Here is a 26,615-nt window from a genome sequence, read left to right on the forward strand (position 1 = left end):
TGCCTATCGTCTTTGCAGAGAATTAACATTAATTGGCCAGACGTACTGGATTGTTGAAAAGAATGTAAGAGCTGATTCTCATGAGTTCTTTATGTCTTTTTCGGCAGTTGGATAGCAGTCTCTAGCTGGTGTCTTCAAAAAGTGCAGTGCAGCCCTCCTAGTGAGTCAATGAGAACAAAGTCAAAAGTTGACAAAATCAAACTTTGCACCAGCACAAACGCACTCCTCAACTTTCAGTTGTCTGAAATTCATCATTTCATGCAGATAGTTTCCCATGCCATTAGAGGAACAGCCCACCAAAAAAAAGGAATGTTTTTAGGGAAGAGGAGGGAGTGTTCTCATTAAATAAACAGATAAAAGCAATCAATGAAATGTTGATAATTGACTGTCGTCTGACTTTAAAATATCAAAAAATCTCCAGTTCAGTTTGTCATATGTACACAGACAGTTGTGTTCAAAGGTTTGCACGAGTATCCATGTAATCTTTGACCTGTTCTTCTTCCAGGGTGGAATGATTGTACAGCATATATTTTTAATGACTTTAAAAAACGAACTGGATGCACAAGTTTGAATTTATTTAGCATTTTCTGTAATCCACACAGGGTCAAATGTATATATACACCCATGCTAATGGCTAGATGTCCCCCAGTAATCAGACACTTGTGAGTCTGATTGAGAGCTTCTGATCAACAAGCTTCTGAGATAATCCTGGCTGGATTTTAATCACTCTGCTTGGCAGAATTGTTAGAGGTCATTCAAACTGGCTGGTTTCCTGGCATGACTCAGCTTTGAAGCATAATCCACAAATTGTCAATAGGGTTGAGGTCAGGGCTTTGGGAAGCTTAATGTTAGCCTGCTTTATCAGTTCCAAAAGCAGCTTTGATGGATGGTTGTAAAATACAGTGGCCTATTCCACCATCAGTCTTATTTTAGTAGAGAGAATGTTTCAGCAAATTTTATGCAGATGTTCAGTGTATGCAGGCACCTGATCTTACATAGATGAGATATTTGTATAACATTGCCTCAAAACATAAGACAGGCAGTTTATTTTTTACCTCATGAGTATCAGCTTTCTGTTTGCAAATCTAAAACTATTCCTTAATAAAAGAGCTTTGAAACTTAAGCAGCTGAAATTGTTCTTGTTTAATACCAGTTAAACATAAAACCAGTTATGCATGATTTCTGAAAAAGATTTTATTATTCCCACATAAAATATGATATGCTTTCTCTCCATTGTTTCCTATAAATACATATTTCAGTGTTTATGTCAAGGTACAAGTCAGCTTTCAAAATGAAAAAACAAACAAAAAGCATAAACAATTTATTTAAATCATCCCTAAAAAAACAGTAGAAGTACAAAATTATAAATGTATGTTGCTTTCTCGCTTTATCCCAGCATCCTTTGCCATGGCATGGAAATGACCTCCTTTTTCAAGCAGGTTGCTCGGCGAATCAAATTCCACAATTTTTCCAGCATCGAGCACCATTACCCTGTTGGGGGGGAAGCACAGACACAAATAGTAACCCACTGAGCAATGTCCATACTGTGTGGCAGAGGCAGCTTGTTTGCCTGTTTGAAGTGGAAATAGTTTTCAGAGTATCCCATAAAATGTAACTCTCAAATGTAAATTACCATTTTCTTTACAAATGCACAGACAAGGCTGACTTTGACCTCACATCTGTGTAACCTTTGTTTAACTAACTGCTGAAACTCCAAAAAAATGACATGAAAAGCAAAATAACTTCGTAATAAGGAAATGCCATTGGCTAATAAGATGAATATGTCAGCTGCTGCTAAGTACTAATTGTCAAGCTCAGCTTGTTAACCAAAGCATATAATAAAGTAGGTTCAGGGTAAGGTAAAGTCTAACTGCTTAAACTACTCATGAAAATACCGCTGTCACGTATGATGTAAATGTGATCAGATCATTTTCATACAGTCATACAGTGAGGGTGGTAAGCAACATGACATTCTAGGTTTATTTACTGTATATTATTTGTTATTTTATGTATGCTGGCAAAAGATGCTGTCACACTTTGAGGATTTATAATGCGTAAAAAGCATAGGTAATACATAACTCTGAGTGGCATTTTAAATGTCACTTGTGGGTTTCTCACAATTTACAAAAGCTAAATATGGGTGGAAAATGAAAGAAATTTGTCTCTGACTGAAATAAAATGAGCTAAGACACATCATCCAAACACATTAAGGGAAGAGGTGTAACTCACCGAGAGCTGTCCATGATACTGTGCAGGCGGTGGGCGATGGTAAGGACTGTGCAATCTGAAAACTCTTTGCGGATGGTGTTCTGAATCAGGTCGTCTGTCTCCAGGTCAACAGCTGCCGTGGCTTCATCCAGAATTAAGATACGGGACTTTCTCAGGAGCGCTCGAGCCAGACACAGAAGCTGCCTCTGCCCAACACTGGGAAGACAGTCGAATGTGTTTGTATCTCAAAAGGGTTGTTGGAGTGCACAGATAAAAGTAAACCACAAATGACACGCACGTGTATGTGCTTCAAATACAGTTTTTTGTAGAACATTATGTTAGCTTTAGAATAATGAACTGTGCAAAAGGTATACATCACAAGGTGCTTGCAGCTTATGAGTCAAAGTTCACAGTAACTCCTTAAAGGTTTGAGTTTGCAGTCAGAGCTGAATATTATTTTTACATGCTCTTATAGGCTGCATTGTTAATTTTATTACCCACCTGAGGTTCTCTCCTCCCTCTGCAACTTCATGCTGTAATCCTTCCTGCAGCCCTGATACGTAGTCCTTTAGATGGGAGAGCTCCAGCACTCTCCAGATCTCCTCATCACTGAACTTGTCAAATGGATCCAAGTTCATCCTCAGTGACCCTGAGAACAAAACAGGATCCTGTGCACAGGATTGAATAGGTCAGTGTACTGTTTAATAATATACAAAATGCTTTGACAGGGTTATTGTTCAAATTTATGTGTATACCTGTGGTATAATTGTGAGCCTGTTTCTGAGGTCATGAAGGCCTATTGTAGAGATATCTATATCATCGATGAGGATGCGACCTTCAGCAGCTTCAATAATTCTAAATAGGCAGTTGGTAAGACTTGATTTCCCAGCTCCTGTGCGACCCACAATACCGATCTGAATGCAGTGAGAGAAAACACACAAGTTAAACATAACCCACATGCAGTATTTGAAAAAGGTTTTCATAAACTGGAGTCGCAAACATTTGTTTCAGGATACAAACAGGAGGGAGTTCATATTCACAAAAGCATTGACCAATGCAATAATAAGCATGGAATTATACATGTTTCTGCTGGTTGTAGATACTTCCATAACAGCTAAAGACAGTTGATCAGTGACAACACAGATCAGCCAGTGATGTCACTGATTGATTTGTGGCTGTTTTTCTTGAGTAAATGATTAATAGATTGTTCTGTAAACCATCAAAAAGTCAGTGCCTTAAAGGTTAAATCAAATTTTTAAAAATCTGTAATTTAAATAATCTCTACCCTAAAACAACACATTTTTTACAATATCTGTTTCTGTATCCTGTATGAAAAATATATTCGATATAGTTAGGTAGCGGATGATGTAAGTGGTTATGCTGGAAATGAGTAACACTTTAATCAATCCTACATGCATATATACATGCATGCCCTCTCTCTCTCTCACTCTCTCTCACACACATGCACACACACACACACACACACACCTTCTCAGTGCTGTCGATATCACAAGTGACTCCATGCAGCACTAAGTCCAGTTCAGGTCTGTAACGGACTTTATAGTTATCAAACTGCACTCTTCCTGCTTCTGGCCACTGCTGTGGAGGCCGCGTCTCAGTGATCCACTCAGCCTGTAATAACAAAAACGAACAGAATGGATGTGCAATAGTGCATAATTTATCACACCTAAAAATAATAGTAATAAAAAACTTAGTTAAAAATTAAACTCAAATGAAAATGATGTGCCACTACCCAAGAACATCAATTAAACCCATTATACATGGATGATTTTGTACTCAGACGATAAGATAACTGATATGAAAGAAAGTCTGGGACAAATTCTGGCAGTGTCAGAAATTCAGGATGAACATCTACAATGATGGGACGTTCAAATTTATTACATCCCCGGTGCACTGTGGAGGCTTACAATAAACTCACAGCCTGCAGGAATCTTAAAATGCATGTCCTGTTTCAGAAAACAGTAGGATCTGATTTAATAAAAAGTATAAATAATGTTTTGTTCACAAAATACTTCTACATACCTCGTTTTCAAGCTCAGTGTACTCGCTCACTCTCTCCACAGCTACAATATTGGTCTCCAGCTCTGAGGTCATCCTCACCAGCCAGTTGAGGGTCTGGGTTACCTGCAGAGCCCCAATGGGAGAGAAGACTGTGTTTACATTATTGCTGGATTTTAGTATTACCACATACAATTACAGTGAATATGATGAGAGTGTTTTGGTGACTGACATTAAGGGCATAGGATATAGAAAGGCCAACCAGACCACTGTCAATAGAATCTCTGGAAATGACAGCAAACAGAGCAGAAAAAAACACCACCAGGTTCCCAACAAACTCCAGACGTATGGCCAGCCATCTGTTGAGTAAACAAACCCCACAAATATGCATACAGACAAATTTTAGGGTGTCATCAATTAACATCACATCTGTGTTTGCAGGTACACTGTTCAATATCTGACCTGTTAGACACAATCCACGGATAGACGCTTTTGAGGTTTTCATCTATAGTTACTTCATTGTGTTTAAGAAACCTTTCTTGATGCTTGTAGGCTCTTATCACTGACAGGCCCGACACCGTCTCGCCAAAATGAGAGTATATCGGTGAGCGAGACACAGAGTCCAACCGGCGCAGCTGTCTTGAAGTGGCGACATAAAAGCGCTAGGTGTAGAAAGAGAGAAAAAACAAAATCAGTTTGCATTCCTTATTGTTAGTTAGCTAGAATTTTTTTCTTCAGACTTATTTCCCTTGTTTAGCTTACCTGTACAAAGAAGTAGATCAGGCCCAGAGGAATGATGACAACGGCAAAGAAAGGAGTTGCCAGGGAGATGACAAATAATGTCCCTAGCACACCCAGTAGACACAGGAGCCAAGAACGGAAGGAAGTAGGAATGGCTTCATCTATGGTAAAAATGTCCTTCAGGACAATATTTGGAAAGTTAGTATATATGAAAATGCAGGTAAGTGTAAGTTAAAGGTCAATTTCATTTATGACGCACATTTAAAAATATCAAAAATGCAAATAAAAGAAGAATAAAGTCAGAGAACCAGGGTAAATGTCAATAAGTAGTGACTTAAACATTGTAAAGGTCTGAGCTATAAAGACTTTATAACTATTTTGAGTCCATTGAGACCCCTTTGTTACATTAACTGGAGCTTGAGGAAGCAATAGACATCAGTTCATGCTTTTGTTTTCCTGTGAGAAATCAAATGGTCACATTTAGTACAAGTAGCACCAGCAAAGAGAGAACAGATCTACACCCACATTATAGCAAAGAGGTGTTAAAAGCATAATAACCGCAAAGTCGTTGGAAAACATAGTTCTTTAAATTCATAAAAAGCTTTATTTAGATGTCTGAGTTCATTTGTTCTTCAAATTTAAAGATGTCAGCTGCAAAGTACAATTAGATTATTTTTTTTGTACAAGGGTGTATTTTATTTTTTGAATAAAATGTTCCATTCTCGTTCCTGACCCATCATCCAGCACATCGAAACACAAACATCTGTTTCCATTATAACAAAACAGAACAATTGAATAACTGCATCAAAACATCTCACTGGGCTGAAGTCTTAATAACTCTTTTTTCCCCTTTTTTTTAACACTCTATAATATCAGGTCCAACTATGTTAACAATGGGTTCCACCTTTTCTTAAATAAGTCCATGGTTAGGTTCAAATTTGCTGTTATTTTCTCCACAGTATACTGTAAACCCTCACTAATCTTTCTTTCCATTGATTTAAGAGGTTTATACCAGGTTAAAGTGATGCTGCCACCACCATGTCTGACAGTGGGGATGGTGTGTTCAGGGTGATGAGCTGTGTTGCTTTTACGCCAAACATATCGTCTTGCATTGTGGCCAAACAGTTCGATTTTGGTTTCATCTGACCAGAGCACCTTGTTCCACATGTTTGGTGTGTCTCCCAGGTGGCTTGTGGCAAACTTTAAACGAGACTTTTTATGGATATCTTTGAGAAATGGCTTTCTTCTTGCCACTCTTCCATAAAGTCCAGATTTGTGCAGTGTAGGACTGATTGTTGTCCTATGGACAGACTCTCCCACCTCAGCTGTAGATCTCTGCAGTTCATCCAGAGTGATCATGGGCCTCTTGGCTGCATCTCTGATCAGTCTTCTCCTTGTTTGAGATGAAAGTTTAGAGGGATGGCCGGGTCTTGGTAGATTTTCAGTGGTGTGATGCTCCTTCCATTTCAATATGATGTTTAAAGCTTGGGAAATCTTTTTGTATTCAAATCCGGCTTTGAAGTTCTCCACAACAGTATCTCGGACCTGCCTGGTGTGTTCCTTGGTCTTCATGATGCTCTCTGCACTTTGAACAGAACCCTGAGACTATCACAGAGCAGGTGCATTTATACGGAGACTTGATTACACACAGGTGGATTCTATTTATCATCATCAGTCATTTGAGACAACATTGGATCATTCAGAGATCCTCACTGAACCTCTGGAGTGAGTTTGCTGCACTGAAAGTAAAGGGGCCGAATAATATTGCACGCCCCACTTTTCAGTTTTTTATTTGTTAAAAAAGTTTGACACATCCAATAAATTTCATTCCACTTCACGATTGTGTCCCACTTGTTGTTGATTCTTCACAAAAAATTAAAACTTTATATCTTTATGTTTGAAGCCTGAAATGTGGCAAAAGATTGAAAAGTTCAAGGGGGGCGAATATCGCAAGGCACTGTATAAAGAACATTTCTAAATCAGTAGGTCGTGCTTTAAGTCCCCCCATTCTTTGTAGGACATCAGGTAACTTCTCTGCAAGAACCTTCAAAAGTTGGCTGAAGTCAACCCATGCTTCTCCTGAATCTGAGCAAATGACTTCAGAGTCTCCCCTTCAAACAAATCATAGATAAAAATTAAATTCTTATTCTCCCAGTCTTGGAACCCTGTATCCTGTTGCACCAGGAGAAAGTCTGTTATATCCAAAATTTTCATGGCCCTGGAAATAGATTGGGGAGCTTTCATACTTTTTCTAATAGCACTACTGGAAAGTTTAAATGCATCCTGGTTTTGATATCTTTAATATCCAGCAAGAGCAAGAAATGCTTAGATTTTAATTTTATGGGCCGATAGATTCGTTTGTTATGACCATAACAATGACAAGGAAGCTTTGGGACATCCGAGGGCAGCACATAAAAAACAGGATGGGGCTCAAAATGGAGCCTTGAGGGACCCCAAAAATAAGTGAAGCTGGGGTCAAGAAATATTCACCTACTGTACATAACATGTCAAACTTCCTGTGTAAATTATGATTTAAACCATTTAAGGGTCTTTCATACCTACAAACAGATGTGGATTACAATCTTATGATCCAAGGGCTAAAAGTCTGGAAAAAACAAACAAACACCGGAATAGCAGAATTCTCTGAAAAGAAGATCATTTCAATTCTGTACCCTTCTGGTACTAAAGCATTATTTCAATTGAATAGAAACAATTTTCTCCAAAAAATGCAATGTACAAATTGTCCAGAAAGAAAACAGAAGTGTGCAGATCTTTCTTTTGGCTGCACCAAACTACATATAAAAGCAGCTACAAGAAACCCTGAAATAAGATGTAATTTTATCAGGGATATTTGACCCATCAATATGGAAACCTTCTGAGGTAGACACCCCATTAATACGAACAAATTGGAGTCTATTAGATAGACAGTTACTGCAGAGTGGTATCGTTAAAACTTGCAGCATGCTCTAATCTCTAATAAAATATTATGGTATACAGTAGCAAATGCAGCACTGAGTTGTAGCAGGACAAGCACAGAGATGAGTCCACTGTCAGAGGCCATAAGGAGATAATTTATAACCTTCTTTTGACTGCTGAGCACCCTGGAAGAATAAAGGAACTAGAGTAAGGTGAGTGGATGAAGCCCTGAAGGTGGTAATAAAATACATTTTCACAGAGTGAAAGTGTTGTCACAACCTGAGTTGCAGCAGGGAGTTGAAAACAAGAACATGTGCCCTTTGGTTGTTTTTGGACAGGTTAAATATAAACTCTGTTATCTAAACTGAACTATGACTTTTGACAGTGCTTTAAAGAGACCCAGAATACATGAAATCAGTCTAATCCTGATTTTTTTTCTCTATTTTCTATTAACATGTGTTCCAATTCAAGATGGACCGGTTATAACCAAGGTGGTATAAAATTGGGTTCACACCAAAGTGTGAAAAGGAGCGAATTATTAGGTTTTATTATTTACTCAATGAATAAAATGACAAATGCTTAAAAATAAACTGCAGGAAATTAATTAATAACTAGTGGCTGAAATAAATAATAGATAATTAAATAAATACATTAGATAGAGAGCAGACAGATAGTGGGCCAGTGGTTGCCAGACTAACTTCACGGCTTTTGGGAGACATGTTTATCTTATTTATTTTCCTGGTCTCTGAGAAAATATGTTTATCTTATCTTTGAAGGTTTTTACAAAACATGCACGTCTTTGTCTAAAGGAGTGTGAGTATAGGTCACTGCACCCTGTTGCTAAGTAGAATAAAACTACCATGTCACAATTAGGGACATGTGAGGGTAGGAAGGCATGTGTTTCTTTTACAGAGTTTTTGTTGATGACTGGGAGAAGCTTATGCCATGAGGCTGGAACCAGCCTGGACGAACCAATCTGAGAAGGCCAGGTCTAAACCACGGCTCTCTCCATCTGTTTTGAATTGACAGTGCTCGTAGATAGCAATAGTATAAAGTGCTGCATTTAGCCTAGAATCTTTGCTCTTCGAATAAAAAACACAACATAACAATATATTTGTGTATACTTGAGGAGTCATTTGAGAAGAAAGCATTGCCACATAAAGAATTAACAATTTCAAGAATATTTAGGGTTGTATGCAAAAGTTTGAGCAAAGTTTAGGGAAAATTTCAACAAAACAAGTGAATACACTACCTGCAGGAAACACACATCACAATGCACCTTTTTTAACTAGAAAAAGGATTATTAAAAAGTAGAAAAAGTATATAAACCTTACTTTTGCAAAGCGGTTGACCACTCTCCCAGTAGGTGTAGTGTCAAAGAAAACCATGGGAACTCTGAGGATGTTGTTGAGCAGCCGTGAATGCAGGATACGAGATGCATCAACGGAAGCATTGGCTAGGAGCAGTGTGCCGAAGAACACAAAGAGACCTGCAATAAAAGTAAGAGGGTTTGTAAATTACAGAGCCACATCTTCACAAATACAAATCCATTTTGAGCAGAACCTTGAACTTAAGACTCGGGTGTGCTTTTGCCTGACTGTAAAAAAAGAGGGGCTGATTTTTAATTGGAGACAGCACCAAGTCTGTATATTTAGAAATTCTTAATGGCAACATTTAGCTTGTAAAAATACATTTGATCAAATGATCAGGTAAACAAATCTCAGTGTACACCTGAGTCTGTCTGTCTTATACAGAGACAGTTATCTTTGTACATCTTACAAATATTACTGTGACACATTACTGCTGAAGAAATGCTGAAAATATACCCCTGCCTTCAATATTTCAGAGAATAATTACTAGTGTTCTCTTTTATGCTGGAAACACACACACACACACGCACGCACGCACGCACACACACACACACACACACACACACACACACACACACACACACACACACACACACACACCCATTATAAGGCCTCTTTACTCTAATTACCATTAGCTAAATACTTAGAGTTGCTAAAATTAGGCACCACATTAGCACAAGTATCATTCTGAAATGTTGAATAAGCCTTTGTCATTGTATCAGCTTTTTCATTCATGCTTCTCCAGCTCTAAATGACGTACTTATGGCTGAAGTGAGAACAATCTGCATAATAAACTTGAAGAACTATAAACAAGTCTTTGAATAACACATCATTGCAAAACACGTGTCAATAACCATCTATCAGAAAACAGCAGTAAAAGCAGATGATGAACTCAACAGATGCCTTTAAGCAAAGAGAGCTAATGCACTTTCATTTGTTAAAAGCCAAACAACAACAACAACAACAAAAAAAACTCCATGGCATGACAATACAATTTACATTTTGAAAAGCAGTTTCACACACTATGCAAGCCAGTAAAGAAACTGCAGGCACCACACTGATTTTAATATCCTGTCAAAAAACTATGATTAAAGAACAAATAAAGAACAAATGTGTACTCTCCCCTTGTATTTGCTTCCTGTTTTCTTCTCCCCTGTGCTCCTTTCTCCTTTCTCACTCATCTACTCCCTGTTTCTCAGGTACGTCAGCCCTGGAGCCACCATTTATAGAACCGTGAAAAAGGTCTTGCTGTCCTTCTCCCAGACCAAGCAGCTCTTCACTATCCACAGATCCCTGCACCTTTATTTTCTATAATTTTTCTCTTGTTTGTCTTTTTTTTTATTTATTAGTTTAGTATTTTTACATCCTGAGCAGGCGAGGGTAGGAAATTCCAGGTCCCTCAGCTCATTGTGTGGCTTCCACATTGTTGTTTCTTTCGATCAGGCCTCCAGACCTTTAGTTTATTTTCTGTTTAAATAAAAGAATAATATCTGAATCCCAGGTGTGGTATTTCTGTATATACTTTGCAGTGATTGAGATAAGGTGAGTGTTTATATTTTTTCTGGTAACAATGAGTTAGATAACTAAGAGAAAATGAATGGAAACATATCTGTAAAGCTCACTTTTTAACGTGTAACACTAATGCAGGAAGCAGTAGGGTGGTCAAGTAATTCACTGGGGGACTGTTGTCATGGCAACTTGATCTAATTATGACATGGCTGTAGGTAAAATATCTTTTGAAAGAAAGAACAAGTCCACAGCCTGAGTGCTCCAACTATGGTCTTGTTGTTGCATTACTCACATTACTGAAAGCTTGGGATTGTGATGGATAAATGCTTTAAGAGGAAAAATCCATAGTGATGATGAGCAAACTGAGATGGGTTTTTACACCTTTTATTAAATGAGTATGTGGCAAAAACAAATTGGTAAAAATTGAAACTATAGTGCTTGAGCTCTGCTTCATTCATTTCACAGGAAGTCATTTGTCTCAGAAGTTACACGCATAAATGTGTTTGACCAGTGAGTAGCCTGAAGTACTTGAGTAGCAGATATAAAATATATCTTTTAATGTGCCTCAATAAACCACAATATAATGAAGAAAGGGTGGAAACCATTATGGGTGCCTACACTCCTTGCACCCATAATATCCATAATGGGTCCCAAAAACGTTGAGCATTTTAACTCTGTAAAGCTCTGTTCTGTACCAAAATAAAATTGCATGAACATAAAACACATGGATGCATCATGCCAGCCAAAGTCTATACCCATCAAGTCCTTATTACATAAACATGACCTCCTCCTTGTTAAAGCTATGAACACCTCCTCTAATAGAATATAAAAATTGGATGTTAAGGTGACCAAGACATACAATTCCTTGATGTTAACTTATATAAACCTGAAAAGATTTGTAAAGAGGAAAAAGGAAATTACTGTTCAGTTACCCTGAACCACTCCAAGAGCTCCAAACACTCCAACCCTGGTGTCCCTCTTCCAGGAAGGGTATGTCTGGTTGAAGTACACCACGGAATCACTGGTCCAGTCACTCAGCCACAGATTCTGACCGATGAAAGCAACGTTCTGGATGAAGTAAATTACAAAGACTGTGGCAGAATATCCCCAGCCCATGGCTCGCAGGTATTGTAGGAACACTGCAAGCTTCACCTGGAAATCAGACAGAGACAGCACTCAGGAAACAGGCTCGTATTTGTTGTAATTTTGTGTTACTTATGCTGTTAATTAGGCAAACAAAAACATTATATTACCTGTCCTGTTTCCATAGTTTCTTTCTCTATAAGCCTCTGGCCTTTCTTTGGTTCATCAGCATTTTCTGAGGTTTTTACAGAAGTATTTCTTCTTAGTCTGACACTAAAACAAGGGGAGAAAAGATAAAAAGGAAAAGCATAATTAAAAGACCAAAAATTGTCCTCATATGCTGCACAAGATGCCAAAGATAATATTTAATACAAGCTGTTTCCGTGGTTTCATAACTTTAACACGCTCGAACCTGCCATTGCGCTGGCTGTGCCGGATGCTGTTTTCTCTCTTCAGTGTAAGAGAAACAGTGTCCTCCAAAGGAGAGTCAGGTTGGGCATCGTCTCTGTCAGGAATGAGTTCAAACTCCTCTGTGTCCTGGCCATCACCTGTTTTAACAATATACATGGTGTATTGTGTATACAGTATGGCAGTAATTTATAGTACTTGAGGGAAATGTGGGAACATCAACACAACGTATCAATAAACAATGCCAATAAGAAACATAATTCACAAGTCACATAAATATTTGTGATGCGGATTTTTAACATAGATTTTGGTTGTCCAACTAACAAAATGTAATTTGTGCAGACTATATTGCTGCTAACACACTAAGAAAAGGTTGTACTTACCTGATTCTGAATATCTTTGATTGCTCTGCTCTTTGGCGTATGTGTCGAGAAACTTAGAAAAAGCTCCTCCGCTGGCACGAAGGTTGTTGTAGGATCCAGCTTCAGAAATCACTCCACTCTCCAAAACCACTATTTCATCCACATAAGGCAGGAAGCTAATGCCATGAGTCACCAGAATACGAGTCTGTATGATCAGAGACACATAGGACTCAGCTGTGAAATCACAAATTGCTTCAGGACAAATAAATTAAAATCTTCACATTTGTAAGTATATAAATCTATGTACTGTGTTATAGGTCTGTAAAACCAGCACAAATCCATTATCAGATAAGGAGGGCTACGAGTGTCACAGAATTATTAAGTAGTAAGAGGGCATATTAATTACATTTAAAGCAGGATTAAATAAATGTGTCAAATGAGATAGTAATTTATACAAGGATAAATATAGCTAAATTCAGCTTGATCAGTTTTAATGGGCAATTATTAGAGGAATTTTCAAATTAAATATAATTCAGCAATAAATTAAAGTGGATAAAAAATATATATTTAAACACTCCATTTGTAAAGAATTTTGAAAAATACAAAAATAAATTCAGAAATACACTATTTCAAACTGTACTTGTAAGTTGAAATTAAAAAGAGAATACATTTCAGTTTACAGATAGAATTGACAATAAATGGTTTAATCCAGTGGTTTCCAAAGTGTGGCTCGCGGCTCTCTGGTGGGCTACAAAAGCACTGCCGTGTGGGGGTGGGGGAGGGGGGGGCACAGTAATAACAGTTACATATTTATATAAATGTACTTATTTATATAAAAACTGAATTAAAACTGATAATAGGTGGTTATTTTGTGATATTACTCATTACCTAAATTTACAGCTAGTGGAAAGTGGGTCACATATTGGCATTAGCACTTTACGTATGACTGGTAGTATTAGCAATTTATAGCCAACAGCCTGTGTTGTTTATGTTTTTTTAATCAATTTTTCAAGAAAATATATTGCTTTCTCTTTTATTTTGATGAGAGTGGAGACAGGCTTCTGAGCCAGGAAAATTTTACGTGGGTTTTTCTAGCCACAGCAATCTTGACTTTGCAAACCACTACTCTAATCATTTACAGTTAGCTTGGTGATTTAGTGTCATCTGTAGCCTTTATGTAGCTTTACCATAATGTACTGGGCCTGGGTAAACTGTGGTAAAACACTGTAAATTACTCATCAGGCTCTTTAAGTGGATTTCATCTGGAAAATCCTGTGCAGATAGTATTTCATGGCAAGATTCCCTAGAAGGGATAAAATAAAGGATAGGCAAGTTTTTTCTTTAGTGTATTATAAAATAAATAATGCAAAAATAATGACAGCACTGAATTTTAGAGTGGTTCCTATTATCAAGCTTTAAGAAGAATTCAGCAACAGGAAAGATAGCAGTAGATGTATAACTTCCAAGAAGGAAAAAAAATGAAAACCATATTTTGACCAAGAGGTCAAACAAAAGTTTGACATTTGAGGCATTTTTGATCAGAGTTGACTGGCAAGCCTGTGAATGCATTTTTATGTAGAAAATGAACATAGCATTTTTTGGTTAGGGTGACATGCCAGGTGTCACTCTGAGAGCTTTTTACATCCCATAGCTAACGTGAATTCTTTTAAAAAGGTAAAGGCCCATGGCACCATGGATACCTACATGAGGAGGCTAGAATCCTTATTAAATCCTACAAGAACTATATACATATATGCTCTCTCTCTCTCTCTCTCTCTCTCTCTCTCACACACACACACACATACATGCACCACAATAAAATTGTTGGTTTGTGTAAGCATTTTGCTTTTCTTCTTTTTTTCAGGTGCTGTTTGTTTTTTGTGTTTTCTTGCGGATGCAGCAGTTCTCTCTCTCTCTCTTCATCCCCTCTTCCTGCCTGTCATCTCTGGTATTACACATGTACTCATATGAATAATAATAAAGAAAAGAAAAGAAAAAAGGAGCCTATAGGGAGTTTATGAAGCTCATTTTGGAAAAGCAAATATTTTTGGCACAACAGCGCATTCAGTGTCATGATTCTAATTGCAAAAGCTGTCAGACAGGACAGGTTATTAAGAAAAAAAACAAATTCTCTTTAAAACTCGTAAATACTTAATGAGTTTTTGATTAAGTCTGTTTACTTATGAATAAATTATTTAATCTGAGAACACATTTGTCAATCCCCGGTTTGGTTGTACAACTTTCCTTTAGTTAATGAGTAATGATTTTATTTATTTATTTATTCATTCAAACTGCTTTCAGTGGTTAATAAGACTAAAAAAAAAAAGTCTATATGGTGCAGATGGCAGTTCATTTCCAAATGGCAGTCCGTATGAATGGATATTCTGTTTTCTTCTTTATATTTGCTTAAAACATTAATGTTCTGATATTTGCCACCAATGGCAAAAACATACCTTATTCTAACACTTAAAATAAATTATACAACCATCAAATAATTATTTTAAAGTAAAATATTTCAAATTGATCAGAAGACATGCAGTCAAACACAAACCTTGCTTTTAAGTATTCCGTTGGGTCCAATAACTTTTTCAAAGAGATGCTTTCCTACATGAGAGTCCACAGCAGACAAGGGATCATCTAATAGATAAATGTCAGCCTGGCTGTAGGCTGCTCTGGCCAAACTCACACGTTGCTTCTGACCCCCTGAGAGGTTGATACCCTGAGAGGTGAGGAAAAGATGGGAAAAGAGAAAAACAACACAAGACAAAAATAGGTTTAAAGAACCTCACAGACCTTCTGTTAAACACAAGGGTGCTTTTCCTCTAGCACCAGGACTACATTTCAATAATATTAACATAGTTTGGACAATAAAAATAGTATTTAATCAGAAATGATGTTTGTTTGTTTTTACACATTTACAATATACACCACACACAGCATTTGTATTCAGTAAGAAATCTTTGAGCAACCTAAAACCTTAACCATTCAAAACTGAGCTCACTTTCTCTCCAATCTCAGTGAGGTCTCCTCCAGGCAGCAGCTCAAGGTCGGGGGCGAGAGCACAGGCTTCTATTACTTCTTTGAACCTCTCTTCCTCATGAGGAGACCCGAACAAGATATTATTCCTCAAAGTGGCATTTTGGATCCAGGCTTGCTGCGGCACAAAGGCAAGAGAGCCCTGGAAAGAAAAACCTTGAGACTCAATTGTTGATATAGAACTGTTATCTTGCCATAGAAAATTTGGCATCCTTAAAGTTTTTCATCCAGACCAAATGCAACGGTGGCTTGTTGGGGGAAAAAATAACTGGAACAAAGATATTTGTGTGTGAAAAAAATACAGAAAAGAAGCTTTCTTTATTCTGCCGCTGCACAGAATTTTAATCTTCCTCAACACTGATGAGCTTCGACCACACTTTCAAAGTTTCCTCAAAATCTTGGGGCCTGCAGGTTTTAACAATTTATGTTTTGCAGTGTTTGTTTCTATATCTTTTACTTATTTTTTCTAATCCTTGTTGAGTGTTACTACTGCTGTGCAGAGTAATTCTGTACTTTTAATCATCAAATAAACCTAATAAATCATTACATCCAGAATTCTTTTTTCTGTATTAAAAAACAAAATAGATAAACAATCATTATGTTCTCCTTATAAAGTCTGCTTTGATGAGAAATGAAGGAAGACTCGTGAATCACAGTTGGTACACTGAAGAAAACTTTATAATTATATTATGCTCTAGTCATGCTATTTGTTGTTTTTAATTATATTAGTTTTGTATTTTTCATGTTTGTTTTGTTTTGTTTTTTTGAATGCACACTGATAAATGCAAAGAGAAAAATAAGGCATCACCTGAATGTTGATGAACCCTTTGGTACTGTGCATCTCTCCCAGGAGGGCTGACATAAGTGACGACTTTCCTGACCCAACAGCTCCCACTACTGCAACCAACCGACCAGGCTTAACGTCCAAATTCACACTGGATGGTACACACATAATAAATATGCTCAGTACTATGAATACAACAGGGACAAATACAACCCTGTTTCATAAATGTTTGGGGAACTGTATAGAGTGTAAATGAATACAGCATGCAATGATTTGCAAATCATGTAAACCCCATATTTAATTCAAGCTTGTACAAAGATCACATCTATGTTAAAGTGAAAATGTTGTTAGTTTTTCAACTTGTCCGGTTAAATACTGGAAAAATTAAGAAATGCTAAAAATCACCTGGGGCAACATCTCATAGCTGATTAAGTTAATTAGTAACATGACACAGTTGAAAAAGCGCTGTGCAAATGTGTAACTTTGTGATAAACAAAACAAACATACTTTTTCAGCAGAGGCTTTGCATCTTTTTCCCAAGCAAAGGAACCATCGCATACGCTCACAGCAGTGTCTGAAAAATGAAACAGATGAAAACAGATGCTCTGCACAAAAAAAAACTTCAATGTTCAGCTGAAGTGCAAATTCTAATGGTGAACATACTGAAACTGGGGTCATGGCGCACAATGTCAGTGTCAATGTCTTCCCCTGCCAGAAACTTCTCCAGGCGCTTCTTAGAGACTGTTGTCTGAAATTTCAAAGAACGAATTAAGCATACTTTTATTGCAGGATTGGTATATGTGCCCCGTGGAGTTCTGTTCACTTACTTGCACAATGGAAGCAATGAGCATGGGAAGCATGGCCAGAGGAAATCGGAGGATGTTGAAGAGAGAGATGGAAGTAAAAGCTTTCTCAGCAGTTAACACATTATCGCTGCTCACACTTACAAACACTGCAAATGTGGCCAGAGAAACCTGCGAGTAAAGACAGTTTAAGAAAAAAGGTTGTTTTCCAATTGATTCTAGTCTCTTTGCAAAGCTTGTTCACAGAACTCACCACAGCTGGAGCGCAGCTGAAGATAAAGACAGAGATGGCTGTCAGGTAGGCAAACCTCTTCATGACTTTTAATTCTTCACCTCTAATGTCTTCCACCTGTTTCTGGAAGGATGGCTCCCAAGCATACAACTTCAGAATCTGGTGGGAGACCAGAGACAAAAAGAGGGGGAAGCAGTGAGGTAAAAGGAAGGGTGGGAAAGCAGAGCACTTATGGTTTATGAAGTCACTGCATGCAGTTTTATGAAGCATAAAAGCTTTACATGAAAGATAGGCTCCTACATACTCACCTTGATCCCATTTAGAATTTCATTCATGATTTTCATTCTCTTGTCTTTAAACTTCATGTTCTCTACCTGAAAGGAGATACGATGTAGCTCATATTAAACAGACAACATAGAAAAATATCAAAAATATTTGGAACTACATTTTCTATCAGAACAAGGGCATTTTGGCACACAGACCAGAGGCACCTGAACTGAACCACCAACTTTCTAAATAATGGATGTGAAACTGATGTTAATGTGAATATTAATTAAGCTCTGAATATGAAATAGACCAAAGAACTTGTGGCTGGAAGTGTAAGAAAGTTCCTCTAAAGGCCATAAAGGTTCAGTAAGCAAAAATAAGAAAAAAGTATTGAAAACCTCCAATGAAATTGTTGCAGTTTCTATAGGAGGGAGACTGGTCCAAGAGAGCAAATCAGCTTGTATGACTTACGCCTGGTCCTACATGTATGTGTCACTTATGAAATTTAAAATTGTCGGTATACTTGCATTGATATAAACCACTAGGTCCATAACTTTTTGGACAATAACACAATCAACATAATTTTAAATGTAAAGATCATTTTGAATAATTGGATGAACAGTTTTGTCGTTGATGACTATGTGAAGTCTAGAACTCACTGTCATCAGCAAATGCTGTTTCTTCCCTTGAGATGCTCCACTAGACATTTACTGTAATCACCTACTTGTTTGTGGGTCAGTCAGCCTTCAGTTTTGTCTTCAGTAACTGAGAAGCATGCTTGTTAGATGTTATGAAACTGTTTTCTCAACCAAGGAAATAACTGTGTCATCATGAACTTTAACTGTTTTCTGTGGTCTTTCTGGCCTTTGCTGGCCAGTGCATTGGTTCCAATGAAAAGATACCAAATACAACACTTCAACACATTTATCTGCCTAATTTGTCGTGAAATAATGATGGAACAGGCCTCACCTCGCCATGAAACTTCTTGTCAATTGTCCAACTACGCTTGAGCCTCTAAAAATGGGGGACCCTATATAAAAATATCTGTAATTCCTAATAGTTATTGCAATACTTTAGTTAACCACCTTGAATTAAGGCTAAAAGTCTGTATTACTACCATTTCTTGATTGGTTGTTTTAGAATCAACAGTGGTGGCGTACAGATGAAAATGTACAAAAATTGTGTCATTGTTGAGAAACTTATGGACCTCACTGTATGTACAAAAGATGTTGCAACTATTTCTGCTGACCTGGATTTTTCTGGCTTTGGTTGCTAACAGTCCATTGATTGGAACCATTAACACCATAACTCCCAGTCCTGCCAGCACAGAAGGTCCTAACTCCAGCCACAGGAAAACAATGGATATGATGATCTGCAGAGGGCAGGACCACAGCAGGTGGATGAAGTTGGTCACATCATTAAAGCGCTGGGCATCTGCTGACATCAGGTTCACTGTTTCTCCTACTGTTGACTCCTTACGAGTGTCATTGGACACCACTAATGCCTTGGAAAAGAGATAAAGAAGGCATATTAATAAGGAAATGGGAAGTAAGACAAGAAAAAACATAAAGCTGATTTTATTCTTACTCTGTGTGGTTTTGTAAATGAGCAAAGCAGCAGGTGGATCTTGGAGGCACTTTTTTTTTTTTCTTTTAACCAGCTGGTTATCCCTGTGCAGTCTAAGTCATCATAGGTGACAGTCCTAAGCATAGCCCAAACCTACATTTTGGAGAATGCAAAACTGATTTTTTTTTTTTATTTTTTGGGGGAAAATGCAAATAGTTTGGTACGTTTAACAATTAGAATGATTATTTTCTTTGTTTCCTGATTTTCAAGACTCAGGAGAACAATTTAGTAAAAGCAAAAATGATAAATTCTGATTGCCTAGATTTAAGGTTAGGGATAGGGTCAGGGTCATCACCAGTTAGGATTTAGAACGTACAGAGTTAATCTGTCAGATTATTAGTAAAAGTGTTACTGGATACTAGACCCACAGAGTTGACACAGATGCTGACAACTCATGAATAGTAATTTATTTCTTCTAATGTATAACAGTAATTTATATTATGAAGCATTTGATTTCTTTTTTTTTCACACTGAGGTCAAACAAAAGTCATTCTGTCACTCGTGTTTTTACCTTTTTGTACACAGCAGCCATAAGTGCAGTGCGAACCTTCATTCCCAACACAAAGCAGCGCTGGAAATACTGTTGCAGGGACAGAGACTGCAGAAGGGCCACCACCAGCAGCAACACTGCATACAAATACCCTTCCCAGGCATATCTGGATTCGTCCTGAGTGAAGGAGATCATCAGTCTAGGTAAAAAAAAGAAAGAAAACATGATGTAGCACCTCAACACATGCTACCATCTGCCCAGTATCTAGCTAGAGTATTTTACCTTTTCCTTATTCCCTGCTTCCTCTTTAGCACTTATCTAACAATTTTCTGTTTCCATTCAGGCATTTCTGTTATCAGTTGTTTAAACTGATCAGTGACTAGTGAATAGTTAACTCAAAGGCTTTAACAAGGTCATAGCATGTGGATTTTAAAAACTGTCAAGGACAACCAAAACTGCTTTAAAAAATGTTTACACAGACTTTGGGATACTGCTGCATCTGTGAGAGAAATTTATATAAATTGTCTAAACTGCTTCAGCTCCTAGCAGAACACAGCTGAGTGGCTGAACAAATGGTTTAAAGTCAAGCTACATTGTGGCTGATTAAACACGAACAACTACATTGTTCTTCTGTTATATCTGTTGTTTTGATTCTGTAATATTCTGCAATACCTTACTCACTTAAGGAGTTGAGGACTGACAAATGTCATCACGTCCTGCAGGAGTTTGAAAAAGGCAGATTCAATCAGAAGCCATTTAAAGGTCTTGTAAATGGTGGTAATCAGCCATGAATTCGGATAGTTTTCTTCCTCCTCCTTTTTGTCCTTTTTCTTTTTCTTTTCACCTTCTTTCTTCCCCCTTTCCTCCTAAAGGAAGATATTGTTTGAGCACAGTTGAGCGAGATTTATTCAACAGCAACATAATATGTGGGATACCTGAAAAGCTATCAGTGGTGTTACTGAAATACATTTGGAGTGCAGCAAAATATACTGTATGTGTGTGGAGGTGTTTTTGTTACAATGCTCTCACCATCATAAGTACATCCTGACTCACACCTTTCCCCAGACCGCTGGAAGGTCCATTTTGATATGGGTCTTCGTGGCCATTGTCTCTGTTTTTTGCTGGTTTCTTCTTCAACTTGTTCTGGAAGCGGACCCTAGCTGCAGCCAACTCAGGCTTCATGAAATGCTGGAAACGCTCGCTGATGAAAGCAGTGCTATCTTTATCATTTAGATCCCACATGTCCTCCTGAACCAGAGGTTGTTTGTAGCCTTTCACCACCATACTGCAAAAACAAGGAGAACTGTGAAGTCATGGAGAACACATATAGATGTTTGATTCCTCTTACAGTGACCTTGATCTTACCTGTTTAACCAGTTGAATGTGATTCTGCTCAAAAATGGTGCACCTGCTTCAGGATTCTGTGAAATAAAACAAGGTTAAATGTCCAGTGTATCATATTTACTCCATGATTATGAACATTACCCTATGAAAACAAACAAACAAACCAAATAACAAATAAAGGATACCTTTTTTACAAGGTCCTTAGCTTCTGGGGGGATATCGGCCACACCAGAAAGAACCAGTGCAATCAATTGAAGACCAAAAGAAATGTAGAAAAGGCAGAAACGTGGGACATCACTGACCTCCCCCTAATCGCCAAAGATGAGAGAAAGATAAACATTAAAAAGTGAGGAAGATGAAAGTGTGTTACTGCAAAATACAGAGAGCTAAAAAGGCCTCACAGGCACAGTGCAATCACTGTGCCTGAGTAAGTCTACTATTTGCCTTCTAGTGTAATTCTAAGTTGATTAAATGTCTTCACTCGTACCAGTCTGAGTGCCTCTCGTAGGAGGGTCTGGAAAGGAAAGACATTGCACAGTACAAGGAGTAACCAGAAGAGGAAAAGACAGGCAGAGTCTATTGCTCTTTCCCGTCTCACTCCTTCCTGGCACAGCAGGACCAGGATCTAACAAAGAAGACATATCAGAACATGAAAACATATCCTTTCACATTTATTGGCAGAGCAAATAAATACATTAATATAAACCCTGCTATAATTACCCATGTGACTGCAAACAAGACTGGATTTGCATAGTATACACCAGCATTTTTTGAAGATCGCTCAGTATTTGGACCATAATCTTCTCCTAGTGTGACTCCTAGGCCTGCTATGGCCGTCAGGAACAACAGAGACACCACAAGCTGAGGCAAGAAAGCACAGACAAGAAGGGACAATAAATCACAGTACTCCACGCAAAAATATGTTTTTATAATTTTTAACCAGTACTGTGTTTTTGTGTTTTCATGGGATCACAAATATTTCAAACTGAGTTCTTTCTCTTCCTTCCTTCTAGGGTTTTTGCTTCAAATGTACAGTGCTGGAATGACACATCTCTTTGCTTTTGTTGTGAATACCACAACCTTTTCATGGCAGAAGATTGCATACACAGTACATGCATTTATACTTTTAAGCTCACAGAAAAACAAATCTCTTGGTGTTTTTGACCTGATTACAGAATTTCCTCTCCACATGTTTAAGCTTCATTGTTCAAAATGATGTGCACACACTTCATGTGTTGAACCTTTTCATACACTCACTTTCTGCAAAAGCACTTAAAATGTGAACAGAAAAAGATGATTTTTTTTTCAAAATTGTGGTCCAGAATGCAGTTTGAAGGTGTGAAGACATCTTGATCCATAGTTAAACATTTGAAAGTTGAAAACAGTCAGCTGAATTATAAAATGACAAGATGTATTCATTAGAGAGGTTTTCATACCTGTTTGCAGATATAGATCTTCGACAGGTGTTTTTTATTTACTGTTGTCCTCCTGCAGAGAGACACCAGTAGCCAAGGGGCACAGAGCCACAGGAAGCCCAGGGGGATCCAGACAAGAACCGTCTGTTCCACACATACTGGGAGGTCTGGGTCTGGTCGCTCCAGATATGAAGCATTCTGAAGGGCACGTACAAATAAACACACATGAGTCACAAAATCATGCTGCCCTCCTCATCAGTCTCACACCATTATTATACCACAGGGACTTCAGAAATGTAATCAACGGTGATTAAATCCTAAGTCCCCACTTGCTGCTTTGTGTGGATTTTTTCATGTGCACTTCTGAAGAAGAGAGTGATGGAGAAACAAATGCTGATGGTGGTCAGGAATGTGAAATAAAGGGAGCTGAATAATGAGGACTTTGATGCGTTATAAGAACAAAAGACTCTGAGAGTGTAGACGGTGTGGCGTTTCAAAACTTTTGAAAAAGCTTTTTAACGATTTCTTAGCTTTTCAAACCATCTTCTGTTTGGCCGACCAGTTATCAGAAGGAGCCAAGTTCCCTTTCACAGTCGTAATACCAGCTCTAGGATGAAACCTGGGGGTCTATTGGCTGTGTGTGTTTTTATTTTCTGCACTGCACAGGTGGGTGTTAATTAGTGTGAAGGCATTTTAATGTGTGCAATTATGTGTAAAATTCAGTCTGAAGAAAATAAAATGTATGTTCCAAAAATAACTTTTTTAAAATATATATATATATATATATATATATATATATATATATATATATATATATATATATATATATATATATATATATATATATATCTGGCATTTTCTTTTATTACAGGATAAACTGTAATAAAATAAGAAAATAAAGACTTGAAATGGTGAGACGTTCAAATGTCTGTTATCAGACCAAAAAAGTTCAAAATACAAGATAAGGCAATCTCTCCCATCTGATAACCTGAGACAAGTCAAAGTATAACATTTTGCATTTTCTTTTTAGAATAGATGGAACAATAAAATATTTATCAAAACAGTTGAACATAGTTTTAATTATAATGGCTGATAGTGGTTTTAAATGAAGTCTTTTCAGCTCAAAATAATAAAAAAAGACTTGCTTTATGAAGCTAACATCATATTGGCCTGTCATGTTCACTGTGCGTAAAGGGGTGAACATGTTGAAGCTGTTCAAAGTCTTCAATGTTTACTGCTTTTTAATACATTTCAGTTGGGTCATATTTTCTATTTTGTCACAGCACAGGAAAAACACAGAAACAGCTTTAAACCACCATCAACATTTTCAGCACTATGACATCAACATGTGTCTGACGTGTTATTTCGTCTATCTGCTGTAATTCTCAACTTATCAAGTTACTGAGTGTTTTTCATCTTGAGAGGCTAAAAAACACTGGAGGCCACAGTGAATCAATTTACCTAAATCCTTCAATCTTCCAGCAGCTGCTTTATTTCTGTGTGTTCAACTCACCCAAAAGATGGATCCACAGTACTCCTCCAGACCTGCAGCACACATGACCTACAGTGACAGCGTTGGTCAACCTCAGATGACTGGACAACTCAGCTGCTCTCTCCCTCTGCTCCAGTACTGGTGCGTTTGGCTCAAATACTGCTGTTTTCTCCTCTGTGAACCCACACTCTACTCACAATTGCAGGATGTGGCTGTGAAGGACTTTGATCCATGAGGTTTTTAATTAGAAAGAAAAATTTGCCTATTCCCTGTGCTGAGAAAAGACATTTATATGCTGGAGATGTACTGGATTACTGTAAATAATAGAAAAGTCGAAGAGCTTCTCATGTCCTGGTTTCTTTGTTTTTTGGCAGACGTTCTTTACTTGGATAGCTGTCTCTTGCCTGATGTCTTCAAAAGGTGCAGTGAAGTCCTCCTGGTGAATCAATAAGAACATCCAACATATATAGCAAAGTCACTGACAAAACCCGAGCTTTGCACCAGCACAAAGACACTCCTTAACAGTAATGTGTCTGAAGTTCAACATTTCATGCAGATAGGTTCCTGAGAGAGGAAAAAAAAAAAAAAAAGAAGGACTTGCATAAGTCTTACCATGCAGTTTTCGTTTGTGTTAGGGGACAGCCCACCAAAAAAGGGAATGTGTTTATGGTAGGGGAGGGAGTGGTCTCATCAGGCCCCCTTTTCCTGTTATGTTTCCTCTTCTCCTCAGCACGTCTCTCTCTTCTGAACCGAGACTCATTTTTGGAACAAAAGTCAGATCCAATCAGATCAAAACCAATCTGATTAGATTTGGGTAGTCATGCATTCGAATGACGCTGCTGAAGGTTGAAGCTGCTGAGCTGGGGCTGTCAAAAACAACAGTTAGGAACTGTTAACCGTTTCATGCTCTTTTTACTGGTGTTTGTTTCCTCCATTCAGGTCTGGAATCCAAGACCAAAGAGCAAAGATTCAGTACAAATTAACTTTCATAATCTATGCTCTCTAGAAATTCAACCAAAGGTTAAGGGCCTGTGTCTGAAAGAGCAATAAGGCATCTACAATTTGTTTACAATTTGCCTTTGTGCTGCTGTGAAAAGCTGAGTTGTGTTGATGGACTATTGTTTTTTTTTACAAGAGAATTTCCTCCAGTCACTAGAGGTTCAATCACCCATAAAGTGAAAAGTAATGACTGCTAATATGTTTACATACAAAGAAAAAGGCAAACACTTTAACTAAGAAGAATCAGTAGAAGTTATCACCTCAAACCCTTCCCAAGAAAGCAGGAGAAACCTCAGAACCAACTTTCAACTTTCCACTTAAACATAAATCACTGAGATTTTCAGTCAAACTTCCCTAAATTGCAGTCAAGTAAAATGAACAATCAGCATGACAGAGGCAAACTTGTTGGGTGAGGAGGTTAAGGTGCACGATAGCCTAAATCTGTGGGTTGCTCTTTTACTGATTGTGATGGTCCTAAAACAGATTGTTCTGTGATGGTTAATTATTACTTAAAATGTCTGGTAACATCACATGGCCAGAATATGATTCATTGTGTGTAAAACCTCAAGGGCAGCTAAACTGCACATGATAACAACTCATAAACTATGATGTCATCCAGTGTTTAATCGATTACTTTGACAAGCACTTGCTTTTAAGATATCTGTACAAAGGGTAGCCCCTCCCACCCCCACCCCACCCCAATGACAGATAAAACCAAGCCTAACTTTGAAACTAAACATCAAAACATGTCTGGTGTCACTCTGTCATCTGGAACCTGAATATCTTTCTTTTATGCTGACACTTAGACTAAAATATTAACAACATAAATCAATAAAAAATAATCACTAAGCTAGAGATTCTATTCATATATATATACCATATAAAACATTATCTGCTTATTCTTGGTCTCTGACCAGACACCACCTGCAGATTCATATCTGTAAGGCACAGGCTGAGATAAACCAAACAAATTACTGAATAATAACATTTCTGTCCATTTTTAAAACTTAAAAGAAACTAGCTTTAAATATAACACAACCAAGACAAATTATTTTAAGCCTATCATATTCTACATGATACATAATAAAAACATAGAACTAATATCAAAACTGATGAGAGGAATGCCGGTTACTGAATTAACTGGAAAGTGAAATGTCCTGCTTTCATTACAGTAATTTTGTAGAAGATTTAGATATGTGTGTATACTGCTGCAAACATGGGCTGCAAAGTGAACAGCTCATGGTTTTAGCTTCTCTTAGAAATGAACATACAAACTAACCTGTATAACTGAATAATTAAGACTTCAGTCATGGTTATAAACTGTTCCAAGAGCCAGATTCAACTTTGTTGGGCATTGTCATGTTTCCACATGAGACTACCAAATGGAGCTTTTTGGTTTTGGTCTAACAATTGGCAGTAATCTTTAGTGGCTCCATAATGTAATATCTAACACATTCTGCTAGCACATGAAAAATAGCCCGTTTGAGACTGGGAAGAGACAAAAATGCATC

The 26,615-nt window shown here is 37.6% G+C and overlaps 1 protein-coding gene across 1 annotated transcript; it reads right to left on the reverse strand.

Moving 5' to 3' along the window:
- Positions 1–1,174: 1,174 nt before the first annotated feature.
- Positions 1,175–24,659, reverse strand: LOC115793037 (canalicular multispecific organic anion transporter 1-like). The gene is made up of 32 exons (XM_030747745.1): positions 24,127–24,659; positions 22,635–22,811; positions 21,919–22,059; positions 21,686–21,823; positions 21,384–21,506; positions 21,220–21,275; positions 20,884–21,139; positions 20,536–20,720; positions 19,876–20,053; positions 18,988–19,242; positions 17,780–17,845; positions 17,493–17,630; positions 17,264–17,410; positions 17,100–17,184; positions 16,944–17,010; positions 16,461–16,587; positions 15,618–15,794; positions 15,168–15,335; positions 12,638–12,821; positions 12,259–12,394; positions 12,017–12,119; positions 11,696–11,915; positions 9,219–9,373; positions 4,990–5,145; positions 4,690–4,889; positions 4,460–4,586; positions 4,252–4,353; positions 3,697–3,840; positions 2,964–3,122; positions 2,710–2,876; positions 2,230–2,424; positions 1,175–1,491 (listed from the first exon to the last, which is right to left on the reverse strand). Exons 1-32 carry the CDS (start codon positions 24,169–24,171, stop codon positions 1,362–1,364), a joined length of 4,707 nt encoding a protein of 1,568 aa, XP_030603605.1. The 5' UTR covers positions 24,172–24,659; the 3' UTR covers positions 1,175–1,361.
- Between the last annotated feature and the right edge of the window lie 1,956 nt (positions 24,660–26,615).

Source organism: Archocentrus centrarchus, chromosome 15 (assembly GCF_007364275.1).
Source record: "Archocentrus centrarchus isolate MPI-CPG fArcCen1 chromosome 15, fArcCen1, whole genome shotgun sequence".
In the NCBI taxonomy this organism is placed as follows: domain Eukaryota; kingdom Metazoa; phylum Chordata; class Actinopteri; order Cichliformes; family Cichlidae; genus Archocentrus; species Archocentrus centrarchus.